Raw genomic sequence first — 12996 nt, 5'->3', positions numbered from 1 at the left:
AAATTAAAATATATATATATATATATATATAATATGCAGATGGGACACCAGTGTCCCATCTGCATCAAAGGGTTACAAGAGTAACTTATATCATCTGACTTTTTTGAGTTATTATAACCTTTATTTATAAATAGTTTTTTATCTATAAAATACAAGTAGCTAGTATAAATCATTACTCTAGTGAAGAAAAAAAACTTTGTGCAGCAGCTTTAACTGTTAACTTTACTTAATTATTACAACTTCAAGATATTTATCAGCACTATGCCAAATTTTACTAATTTACTATCTATTACCAAAGGCAATTTAGGACAGCTATTAAAAGCCAATGAGTAAAATATTTTTCCCCACCCCTTTCTAGTCTTTAGATCCTTCGTATTGATGAAAGATGAAATGAACCATCTTTAGTTCAAAAAATAAAAATTTTGAATTAGAAAAGTAGTTTTTTCCCATTGATTTTATTTGTTATAGATACATTAATATTCTTTTATAGAGATATGAGATTCTTTCTCAGAACCACAATTTTATTATTTGCTCTTTTTTAATTAGTAATTTCATCATTTTTTGATGTTATTCTATAACTTTTTGTTGTATTTCTGAGGATGTTCAAAAATGACCATACTGCAAAAAATATTTTATTATGGATTCTTAAAAATCTGCAAAAACTAATCAAATTCAACCTTAAATCTGTAGTGTCTAGTTTTTATCACAAAAGTCTGAAACTTTAAATTATTGGGGAATCATTGACTTTTCAATTTTTTTTTAAAATTTATGTTTTGTGTCAACTAAACTGAGTTTCTGTAAATAGTTGGATGCTTATTAGTTAACTGGACAAAAATAAAACTTTAAAAATAATATTTATATTAATATTTTTTATGAAATATTAGAAACTTAATTAAAATCTTATATTACTAGCATTCTATTCAAAGAAAATTTGAGCATTTTTCAAATAATATATTTTTTGACTTTTTTTTCCTATATCTATTAGTAATAAATCTTTCCTCTTCTAAAAAGTTTTAAAAAATTTGCTGTAAATTATTATTATTATTATATAATATTTAGTTTCATACTTTCCACCTTATAAAGCAAAATATCATTTGAACAAAAATATCATCAACAAATAAGAAGTTTATTGATGCAAATAAAAAAAATTCTTTTCAATTTTTATATCCTTTTTCTTATCTAATCTTTTTTCCTTTTTCACAGTCTCGTGTTTGTTTTTATGAATAAATTATTTAAATTCTATTGTTCAAAACAAAATATTCCCAATTTTTTTCATATAAAAATCTAACAACCTAAGCTAAAATTTAGTTACTTATGACACATGATATTTTATTATGATATAATTATGTATATCATACCTAAGAATGTACTTATACCAAGAATGTACTCATATATAATTAAGTATTATTATTTTTTATTTTAGGAACTGTTAAAAATGATGGGAATGACAGACTTTGTTTATTGGATCAGTACATTCATGAATTATTTTGTGATAGCTTTCATCACAACTTTAATTATAACTATAGTTTACAAAGTACCTTTGAAAAATGCAACTGTATTTATGAAACATACAGAGTTTTGTCTTTTATTTCTGATGCTTCTGTTGTTTATGGCAAGTTTAATTCTGTTCTGCATGGCTTTCAGTATTTTTTTCAACAAGGGTAAGAAAAATTGAATACAATAAATTGAAACATTGATAAGAATGATATTTTTTTTTCTTTCCTGATGCAAGTTATAAATTTGTCTTATCATTTCTTTCAGCGGTATTTGCCATTATTACCTTGATAATTTTTTACATTGTTACTTTTGTAATGTACATGGTTTCTTACTTCATTGAATCATTGGATGTCAAATATTTTCCATTACCTCTCATGGAAAAGTTAGGAATTTGTACTATGCCAACTGGTGGTATACTGACGATGTTTGCTTTTGTTTCATTCTATGAAGAAAGTGGTATGTAGGGCTTTATTACATTTGTGTTAATGTTTTTTTTTGCTTTTAACAACATTTAATTGCTATAATTTGGTCATAAACACATTGTAGTTTTGTTTATCAAAAAAAGAAAAAATTCCTATGTATGTTGTTTCTATTTGTTGGAACTTCATAAAATTTTATACTTTAAAGTTCCAATTTTCCTACCCTTATATATAAAGTTATTCTGAAATCTATAGAAAAGTGCCTTATTTAAAAACGTATGGTTAAAGTAATGAAAATAACTTAATTTTTTTTCTATTTAATCCTCTAAGTGTTTAGTTTCTGTATAAAATTATACTAAAATTTTCCTTTGAATAATATGGAGAAACCAGTTTTTCGATGCTGGAAATTTTGGAAAAGTCGTGAATACCACTTCAGAGGGTTAAATATAGTAGTTAACCATTTAATATATTATGTAGTCTTCTTCTTCCTTATCCCCAAAGTTTGCAGAGCTAAACATTATCCATGAAACTCATGACCCGGAGGAAGTCGACCACCAAAAGTGGGTTATTCAGAATGTCCCCTTTGTTCAGACCAAGACAGTCCAGGATAGGTTGGGGAGAAGCCTGCATGTTGTGGCACCTGGGGCAGTTTGGGTAGGTTTTAACACTGCCCTCGAAAGAAAGGGACTTAAGGTATCCGCTGATAAGCCTGGTAAGTGCCATCTGTTTCTTCCGATTGCACCGAATGTTGAGTGCACCTCCTGGACGGGTGCTCTGGTACCAGTGATGTTTGGGGGGTACGAGCCAGGAAACATTGACTTCTTTTTTCTTTTTTGATGCCAGTTCCATGAAGGTGAGTGAACTTGGACTCATCAAAGCTTCTTCTGTCCCCTCCTTACCCAGCGTGTCGGCGATGTCATTGCCCAGTACCCCAACGTGAGAAGGGATCCATTGGAGGTGGACTTCACGCAATCGTGAGAGGATTTTAAGTTTGTGCAGGATTGAAGCTCCTGTTTTGTCTCTCACCTTCCTCCAATGCGATAAGTACTGTATGGAACTGAGACTGTCAGAGAGTATCCAGATGTTATTGTGATCCTGTAGTGTTAGAAGAGAATCCAGAGCAGTATCAATAGCAATGAGTTCACTTCTAAAAACTGAGCAGTAATCAGGATTCCTTTTGGAGATGTTAAGGGAGTAATTACTTGATTTAATGTAGACACCGCTGCCAGATGATGATGTGTCCGTCTTGCTTCCGTCTGTGTACACCAGTATTGAGTGTTTGGGGATGGAATTTATAACCTCCAAAGCAAGTTGCTTAAGCAATACCGGGTGATCCAATTTCTTGTTAACTTGTGATGAAAGGTGTTGATGGAAATAAACACCAGGAAGTCCTTCAGATGGGTCAATAATTTGTTTATTAAGGCAATCCTCAACATTACCAGCAAGAACGTTAACTACGGCCTGGCTAAATGATTCTTCTGAGACATAGGGGCTGTAGGTCGGCCTCAAACAAGACGATGTCATTTGGGCAACTGTTTCTTAGTCCAGTAATAATGCGGACTGCAGAAAGCTGGACTCGTTCAAGACGTTGTAGGTTTGAAGCAGATGCACAACTATAAACTGGTGCTCCATATTCCAGGATTGGTCTGATGAGAGCAAGATATGTGGCTCTTAAGGTGGTAGCGTCAGCACCCCAATCTCGCCCAGCAATGTACTTTAAGATTTTAAGTCTCTTCCTACTTTTCAACACTAAGTTGTTTTTATGCTTATTGTTGGTGAGTTCAGGATCTAAAATGAAGCCCAAGTAACTGGGGTGTTTATCAACAAGTAGAGTTTGGCCATTCAGGATGATATTGGGTTGAAATTTGTAGAGTCGTTTGTTGGATATGTAGTTAATGCTTACTTTTACATCTATTCGGACCTTATTCAGAAATGTAAGTTTCTATAAATTCAATCTAGATTTTCTATTTAAGTATACTAATATAGTTAACCCACAGTCTACTATATTGGTATATTTATTACGACACAGGAATTTTGTCCTTGTACCACATCAAAAAAACCTATCTGTTTTTTATAAACTACAGATACATTTTTTAATGGCTATGGGTAAACAATGAACACATCAAGATAAAAAATTTACAAAATTACATTTTCGTATGAATTATAAAACAGAAAATAATTTTGTTTTTGTCAGATCAAATATTAAAAACATAGGATGTGTCTTCTTCTTCTATCAGCCTGACAGCCTAGTACAGGCCAAACCCATGCCAACTAATTATCTCCATCCGGCTCAATCAGACACTATGTTTTCCATTTTTTAATTCCCATGGTTTTAAGATCTTTTTCCCCAGAATACTAAAGAATTTTCAATGGTGATAAGAGTTTCTTACATAAGTGATGTTCCTTAAAAAAGTGATGATTATAATTTTTCATATACTGCTGTATTGGAGATTTGAGTACACAGTTTGATAATTATAACTAATTAGACTTAGTCATTTTCTGAAATGTGTCTTATTAAATTGTTTAATATCTAAAGAGATTTTTTCACACTGCTTTTTGCATTTTTAAAATTATTACTAAATTTATCCTGAATTACTTTATTTTACTTAAAGTTAAATATAATTTCAATCTGAAATTTCTTTTCAATAAATTATTTTATTTACAGGGGAAGGTCTTCAATGGTACAATTTATCAGAACGTGCTGTTAGTCCTGACTTGAATATGGTCATGGTTTTATTTTCAGTGATATTTTCTTGTTTCCTTTACGCTGTTATGATTTGGTATTTTGATGCTGTTTGGCCATGGCAACCTGGTGTCCCAAAACCCTTCTACTTTTTATTCATGGTACTATTTTACATCTCCTAGACTATTTTACATATCTTTGGAGTTTGAAATCCAGAAATCAAAACAAAGTTTTTGTTTTAGAAAAGCTATTGGTGTCCCCCCAAAGCAAAAGAAAATGATGAAGTTGAATTAGTACAGACAGATCCTAGCTCGGAATTTTTTGAAGAGGAACCAAACGGTATTTCTCCTGGAGTGGTTATATATAATTTATCAAAAGTAAGTATGAATTATATAATTATATTATATCTTGCAATTAGAAAATATAAAATTTAAATAAATATACTGGAAATCTAATCAGAGGTAATATCATTAATATTTATATAAAATTTCTATAGTAATAAAAGTAGATGTGCCTATTTTTGACTAATTTGTCCAAAAATATTTGTTTTTACTAGTTAATCTTTAATGTTTTGCTTAAGACTTTTAATTTTTTGATATTTGCTTTGTGTTTTAGTAAAAAGTTGAGAGTTATTCCGTAAATAAAATAAACATTTTAACAATTACATCAAAAGAGGGGAAACAGAAATTGATTTTTTTTTAAAAACTGTTCTCTTTAATGACAGCTTGTTAATTTTTTAAAAAAAATTTCTGTATCATGCATTAATTTTAAGATATTTAATAAATATGCTGAGATTAGATAAATTCTCCTAATTATAGATAATAAAATGTCTTCATAATAATAATAAGTACATAAAATAAGTACAGTGGAGCATCGTTTATATGACGCCCAAGGGACCACCGAAAAACGTCGTATAAACGATAACGTCGTATAATCGATTTTTACTTCTAAAACTTAAACTAACTCTGTTTTCAGTTAATTTTAATGTTTAACCTGTTGATTTACCTAAATTTCTAAATTAGACAAAGCAAAACAAACAAATAACCAAAGAAGAAAAATTGCAGTGAGCAATTTGAATGTATGTTACCTTTAATTATATTTTCTTGCTATTAGTCTCCACAATACTTTGAATAGTGAGTTGAACTTACTGCTTTCTATGATGCAATTTTAGATTTCTAATCACGGCCAAATCTAATGGCTGAAGCTCGCTTGTGCAATTTTCAGGGAAAAAGAGAGCTTTTACATTTTCCAAAATAATTAGTATCGATGGGTGCGCTGGACATTGGTCGATGAATATCAAAATTTTTCGTTATTGCCTCTTCATAACATTGCCTAGTTTTTTCAGTCATCTAGTAAGAATTACGGTCGTCATCCAAGCATTCTTGTTGGCACCCTTTTCTGTATCATTCATGTTGGCAAATTCCGCCCTTTTTTAAAATACACAAGAAAAAATAAAAAATTAAATAAGCGTGAACAAAATCTAAAAACCGACGTATAACCGATTCTGTGCGTCGTATAAACGATATATTTTTACATTAAAATGAATAGGAATGATTTGGGACAACACTAAAACGTCGTATAAATGTAAACGTCGTATAAGTGATTGTCGTATAAACGATGCTCCACTGTACGTATATATACATAAAATAAGTACATATATTAATTGCATTATAATGTATTGCCTTTGTCTTATACATTCTTTTACCATGGAAAAATTGTTTGCAGGATTAATCTTTTGAAAAAGTAACATGCACCTTCTCTATTGTAATGAAATATTTTTTGTTTTATAAAATACGTAAGGGATTGTTTTTCAAAATTGAATTCATATTTTTTGCAAAATTTTTTTGTGTGTAACAAATATGAATTTAGTTTTTAATTCGATTGTTTGTATGCTGTAAATGAATTAAAAATTACTCAATTATAAATCAAAGAAAAAAAAAGTTTTCAGGAACACTGAATTTCATTCAGTTGTGCTCTCCCCTCCCTATACAATATATTCTAACTTGCTATTTTGATATTAATTTTAGGAGTTTCGAACTGGTCTTCAAACAAAACTGGCTGTAAATAATCTATCTTTGACTATGTATCAAGGGCAGATTACTGCTCTTCTTGGTCATAATGGTGCTGGAAAAACAACTACTATAAATATTCTTACAGGTAAGCGATTGCTTTAGGAAAAAAATGTTTTGCTGTATGTATACTGAGATTTAAAATCATGTTCAATCTTTTACTGTTAGACAATCTTTAAATAAAACCCATTCAAAGTTCAGGGGATTTGAACTTTTTTTATTAGTTCATTTTATGATGGTGATAAAATATAATGCTTGTGATAAAATTTAAATAAATATTAACATTAAATCTTTCAAAAATTCGGATATAAATATTGGTTTGATAAAGTTGTGCTGGTTTATTCTTTATAAAAGTAATGCTTTAACAATATCTCCTTCTTACAATATTTTTAAATTATTAAAATTTGTATCAATTAATGTAATTTTTATATGCTTGTGATATAGAGACTTTTGCAGTTTTTAGTTTCTGGAATGTTTCTCTTTTATTAATTGTTTTTTTTTAATTTGTTATAATTTAAATTGATTAAAATTATAAACTATTTTATAGGTCTATTTACACCAACCAAAGGAACAGCTTCCATTAATGGAATGGATATTTTGACAGAAACTAATAATGCTCGTAAAGGACTTGGTGTATGTCCACAACACAATGTTTTATTTGATACACTTACAGTTGAAGAACATCTCAAGTTTTATGCTGCTGTAAGTGTCTCTTTTAATCCTGTTTTAAATTCTGTGATAAAATTATCTACTACTATTCTCTATTTAAAAATGTTACATAACAAGAATTCTGTTTTGTAATTTTTATTGAATTAACTTTTTTTTAGCATCTGTATTTATTCCCATTGATATCCAGTCCAGTTTATGATTAGAAGCTATAACAAAACTTTGATTACTTAACATTTTATACATTCGAAGACAATTCATTGTTATCTTTTCTTATATAACCAAATGTCAGGTTGTTTGTTGCATTGCTGTTCATTTTAGAATTTAATGAAGATAGTTTTTCAGTGAAGTTTTGTTACTACAGTACAGAACCTCTTATCCGGAAATCAGAAAACCAGAACAAAATTCGATAAATTTCCCCACCATTTTTTTTTTTCCTCATAAGAGTTTAGGATTTTTCTTTCTTTTTTAAAAGATGTTTACTTTACCATCATTTTAGAAATAATCATTAGTTCCCTACACTGTCAAGAGTCTTGTACTAAATATCATCAATCATTCTCTTCCTCATCCCCTATGTAGATGTTCCTTTTCAATCATAGTTCAGTGAGAAGGAGTGACTCATTGAACAGCTGTTTTCTTATCATCTGGCCCTTAAGCAGGGGGAGTCATTACTACCAAGGAGTCATCATGTCTGTTGATTGCTAAGTCCAGGAGAGTTAAAAACTAATAATTTTATTTGTCTTCTTTGATTCTTAGAAATCTCTTAAAGTACTCCCTACAGGGACTGCAAAACTCCTATTTTTCCTATTATCTCTGTACCCCATCTTTCCCCCCCTGTTATTTTCTACTTTTTCTTATTTTTTCAAAAAAATCTGTCATTTCTGCTATTCCCCCTTTGACAGCAAAGAAAGGGGAGTAATGACTCAAGGTCAAGTATTGCAACTGCACCTGTTTTCAATTCATTCATTTTGATAGGGGTGTGAGGAAGGGGCAGAACATGGTAGAACATAAATTCTTATAATTGTCAGCTTCTGTGTGAGCTTGCCAATTTATGTTTAACTGGTGTGGAGGAGAAATAAAATCGCTCAGCTTAATGAGGAATAAGATTGTGATACACATGTTTTTCCTTCTGATTTCGTTTAATGTTTTAGCAAAATGTTGAAACCCAAGTGAAACTCTTCTAGATAGTAATCGCTTGCCAGAATCACAGTGATATTGTAGCAGAACGTTAGAGAGTTTTTTGCAGAATGATTTTTCCTTTGGGAAGTAAAAAATTTTTAATTTCTTTTCTGCAGAAATTTTCCAAAGATTTTTTTTCCTTCCAGAATTATATTCAAAGGATGTATTTCTAGCACATGGGAGGAGGGAAAAGAAATGTTTGAGAACAATGAAGTAAAAAAATTTGTTTTTCTTTTATCCAGAAATTTTTGAAAGACTCTTTTTTTTTCTCCCATCCAGAATTATATTCAAATGATGTCTTGATGTCTTTCTCATGCATAGGAGGGGAAGGAAATGCTTGTGATTTTTCTCTTCTGATTTAAGAAGAATAAAAAATATGGGATAAAAAAAAATTTGTGTTTTTCTTTTCTCCAGAAATTTTCTTTTTTTTTTTTCCATTCAGAATTATATTTGAATGATGTCTTTTTCGCTCAGAGGAGGGAAAAGAAATGCTCCTGATTTTTTAATTTTCATTTGTTAATAATGAAGTAAAAAATGGAATGGATGGTTTTGAGGCCTGACGCAGACAATGACGAAGTAGAAGAAAGCGATGAGGAAGATGGAGCCCACCCCCCCTTTTTTTCAACTTACCTTTTTTGTTCATTTTACATTAGGCCGGTATATATTTTTATTTCATTATTTTTTTTCCCTTTTTATCTTATTAAGCTTATGTGATTTACTTTATCGTTTTTTCTTCTTTTTAAGATTTTTTCTAAATAAATAATTTTTTAGGTGGGATTGACAATAAAAAAAACTGCTTTTTGAAGCGATTCAGAAAACCGGAGAAATCAGTTATCCAGAATAGTGATGGTCCCGATCGTTCCGAATAATCGGTTCCCTACTGTATTCTCATATGTTGATGAAATGTGCTGATATTTTATTGAAGTTGACTTATAATGGCATTTATACACTTGAAATATCCTTCTCCGTGAAACTATTAAAGAAGGAAAAGGCGTATTGCAAATTATGACATTCTTTAAGATCCTTAATAATTCTTGGGGATTTAAATTTAATTAAATTATTTTTTATCACCATATAATATTAAAGCAGTCACTAGTCCTCAGACATGCAGTGCAATGGGAAAGAACAAGTTTTTGTTTTGTTGTTTGAAGTGGATGTAAAACTTAGTATCTACTGTGTATTGTAAAATTTGATTTATTTCTTATTTTCGGTATCTTTGCTTTAATTATGAACATTTAAGATGACTTTACTATATTACTATTATGATTAATGACTATGATTTTGCTGGTAAAACACAGGTGAATAAAAGGTAGCAGAGATAAGTATTGCTTACCCATGTTCACTTGTGCTGTCTTCACTTTATCTTCTTTATGACTTTATAACAGATTTTACTATTTTAATATCAATAATATTTAAATAGATTCTTGTGATAGTTCATTAAACTATATTAAATCAATTTTGATTTATTAATTTGTTTTTGAAAATTCAATTGATTCTAGAATCCTAATATTTCAGCTAAAATTTCATATGCTTGTATTTCAGATTAAAGGAACTGATTGGACTAAATTGACAACTGAAGCTGAGAAAGTAATGGAAATGTTAAAAATCTGTGATAAAAGAAATGAATTGGCTCAAAATTTATCTGGTGGTATGAAACGGAAATTGAGTCTTGGAAATGCTATTGTTGGAGGTTCAAAGGTTCTGTGATTTTTTTTTGTCTGCTAAAAAGTATTGCATTGTAATGTATCTAGTGATAATACATTTGAACTTTTAACTAAAAGTATTAGAATGAAATCCATAGAAGCAAATCCCTTTAGTCAGTAAACATACTCTTCTAGAGTTCTTAAAATGAAAATGTGTTGCATCTAAAGTTATTTGAACTAAGAATTCTATTTAATAGCAGATAAAAGTTTTCTTTTTTCTTATATTCAACTATATGAAAAGAAAATTTGTTTCACACTAAATAAAATGGCAAATATTGTAGTTACAACATTATTTTATTAAAAGTTTTAAGAAATACTTTTTCTGACTAAGTTTTGCAAAAAGTCATTTTTTTTCAATAACAATAAGAACTATAAATTAATAAGAATTAATGTAAAAATTTAAAAATTGTCTTTGTTGACAAATTCCAAAGAGTTAAGCTAATTAATTGTTGTTTGTGTCAATTTAGCAAAAAATGTTATTATACCAGAAATCTTTAATGTTTTTGAAAGCTGAAGTAAAAAGTTTTGTGTAAAATAAAAAATTTGGGGGCATTTATGGATAATTTATTTATTTGTAAAAAAAATGTTATCATTCTGACGCTTTTATAAAATTTTTAGGTTTTATTTTTGGATGAACCAACTTCAGGCATGGATGTTGAGGCTAGACGTGGTGTCTGGGATGCTCTTCTTGACATAAGATATGATCGCACAATCATTCTTACCACTCACTATATGGAAGAAGCAGACATTTTAGGTGACCGTATCGCTATTATGGCCGAAGGAGAAGTCCAATGCTGTGGGTCACCTATGTTCTTAAAAAGAAAATTTGGTAAGAAATTTCAATGATGTGGTTGCTGCTTGAATTGTTCCAACACACTCTAGCTGATCCAACACTTATTTTCGATTAAAGCTTCGAAATTTTTTAAAAATACTGTGATTTAACCAATAAATATGTTCCAAACTATTGCCAGACCAATAAGTTTTTCCAAGTCTGCTGCAAAAACAGACATTTTTCATAAAATTTTCTTAGTGTTTTTTCGTAAAAGTGAGATAATAGTAAACTTATTTACATCCGTACCATTGTTGAAGTTTTTTTTATGGCAGTGCATATATTTTATTATAACTTCAAAAGCAGATTAAAATTATTGCGCTATGTTATGGCTAGAAAAGTACAATAAAAAGTGCTTCAAAACTATTCCAGAAATTACTCTTTAGCACCAAATCTTATTATTAAGCAGTAATTATGTAACTTCCATTCTTCAAGTTGCATCAAATTAATGAATGGCATAATTTATTTTTTTGGCAGAAATTTTATTTTGCCCACTTTAATTTCGGACAATTTTGGAATTTTTTTCTATTGCTATTTTGATAAATAAACCTATGTGTAAAATTGCTGCTATTAAGTCATTTACGCATATCAAAATGCATTTAAATTATAATAATTATAATCAAAACGCATCTAAATTATAATAGCAGGTACTCGATGGTTGTTAAATTTTTAGTAAAACTGTAAGGAAAACTAAATATTTATTTTAAGTATTACAGTACATAATCGAAAGAAATTTATTAACACATATTGTTAAAATAAAATTGCTGATACCTCATGCATAAGTCATATTTTTCTGACAAAATAATATAGTAGTAGTAGCAGTTGGTGGACCTATGATGAATATAATGTTTGCATCGAGTTTAAAACTCTTTTATAAAATGACTGTTATAATTCAGAAATTAGTGATTAGTTTACTGTATTTATGAGTGTGTAAAATATTGTATTATATATTTTAGGAACTGGCTATCATTTGCATGTTGTGAAAGGCGAAACATTTAATTCTGCTGATACGCTTGAACTTCTCAGAAAACACATCCCTGCTGTTATTTTAGAAAAAGAATTGGAAAATGAAATAACTTACAATCTTGCTTCAGATTCTGGTCAACGCTTTGGCGACATGTTTGAAGAATTAGAAAACAATAAAGGAAAATTAGGGATTGACTCTTGTGGGGTCACAGTTACAACTATGGAGGATGTATTTTTAAAGTGAGTATGTTATATTTGTGTGAGTTAGTATATTTGAGTTGTAATTTTTAAACTTCTTTCTGATTGCTTCCTTCTTACTTTAATTTTAAGTGTTAATTAAATTCAATTTCTTTTTCTTGGAAAAGAAATCTGTAATTTTGAATATTTCTTACTTAATTTTAACTTGTATTTGTAATTTTCCAAGATAATTTTTCTAAATGAGAGTCTTGATGAATTTCCAATTTTCTTTTCAGTGTTTCAAATATATCTGACCTTAAATATAAATTAGCAAAAGATAAATATGGAACAAATGGAGAAAGCTTGGAATTAGAAGGTAAGCCTGATTTATCTCTATAAATAAAATAAAAAAGTTTAGATTTATCTTCCTTATACAAATCTTCAAGGATCAACTGATCCATGTAAAGTTGTACATTTATTAAAAAAATACCTGGTGTAAATGTCTTCTTAAAACCTCCCTACAACTACTGCTTTTTGTGCTGTACTTTAAAGAAAGTTTCCCATGAAATTAAGGAAATGTTTTTAATATTAATGAATACAAGCTTATAACTTTATTTAATCAAAAATGAGTTTCAGGGGGAATTTATAGCTCATATTTATTAATTTATCTATGATGGCTCATGTTTGGTTAGCATAAGTTAAATCAACAAGGATAATTTAACCATATATCACGAGTCATATCATTGAATTTATATTTTGAAAAATATATGAAACAAACCATCTGTTTCTTTTGTTGATACTTACTCTT

At 29.2% G+C, this 12996-nt stretch overlaps 1 protein-coding gene across 4 annotated transcripts in view; it reads left to right on the top strand.

The window, feature by feature from the left end:
- LOC107454939 (phospholipid-transporting ATPase ABCA3) overlaps positions 1–12996 on the top strand; it is a 61367-nt gene that overhangs the window by 22091 nt on the left and 26280 nt on the right. For all 4 annotated transcript variants that reach the window (XM_043042671.2, XM_043042673.2, XM_071177510.1 and 1 more), the window contains 10 exons: positions 1424–1661; positions 1762–1953; positions 4582–4760; positions 4842–4976; positions 6627–6756; positions 7216–7370; positions 10056–10211; positions 10835–11045; positions 12002–12251; positions 12485–12564. In XM_043042671.2, the coding sequence (XP_042898605.1) occupies positions 1424–1661; positions 1762–1953; positions 4582–4760; positions 4842–4976; positions 6627–6756; positions 7216–7370; positions 10056–10211; positions 10835–11045; positions 12002–12251; positions 12485–12564 (1726 nt within the window). The remainder of the gene's footprint in view (positions 1–1423; positions 1662–1761; positions 1954–4581; positions 4761–4841; positions 4977–6626; positions 6757–7215; positions 7371–10055; positions 10212–10834; positions 11046–12001; positions 12252–12484; positions 12565–12996) is intronic.

This window comes from Parasteatoda tepidariorum, chromosome 2 (assembly GCF_043381705.1).
Source record: "Parasteatoda tepidariorum isolate YZ-2023 chromosome 2, CAS_Ptep_4.0, whole genome shotgun sequence".
In the NCBI taxonomy this organism is placed as follows: Eukaryota; Metazoa; Arthropoda; class Arachnida; order Araneae; family Theridiidae; genus Parasteatoda; species Parasteatoda tepidariorum.
This window is presented reverse-complemented; position numbering and strand designations above follow the sequence as displayed.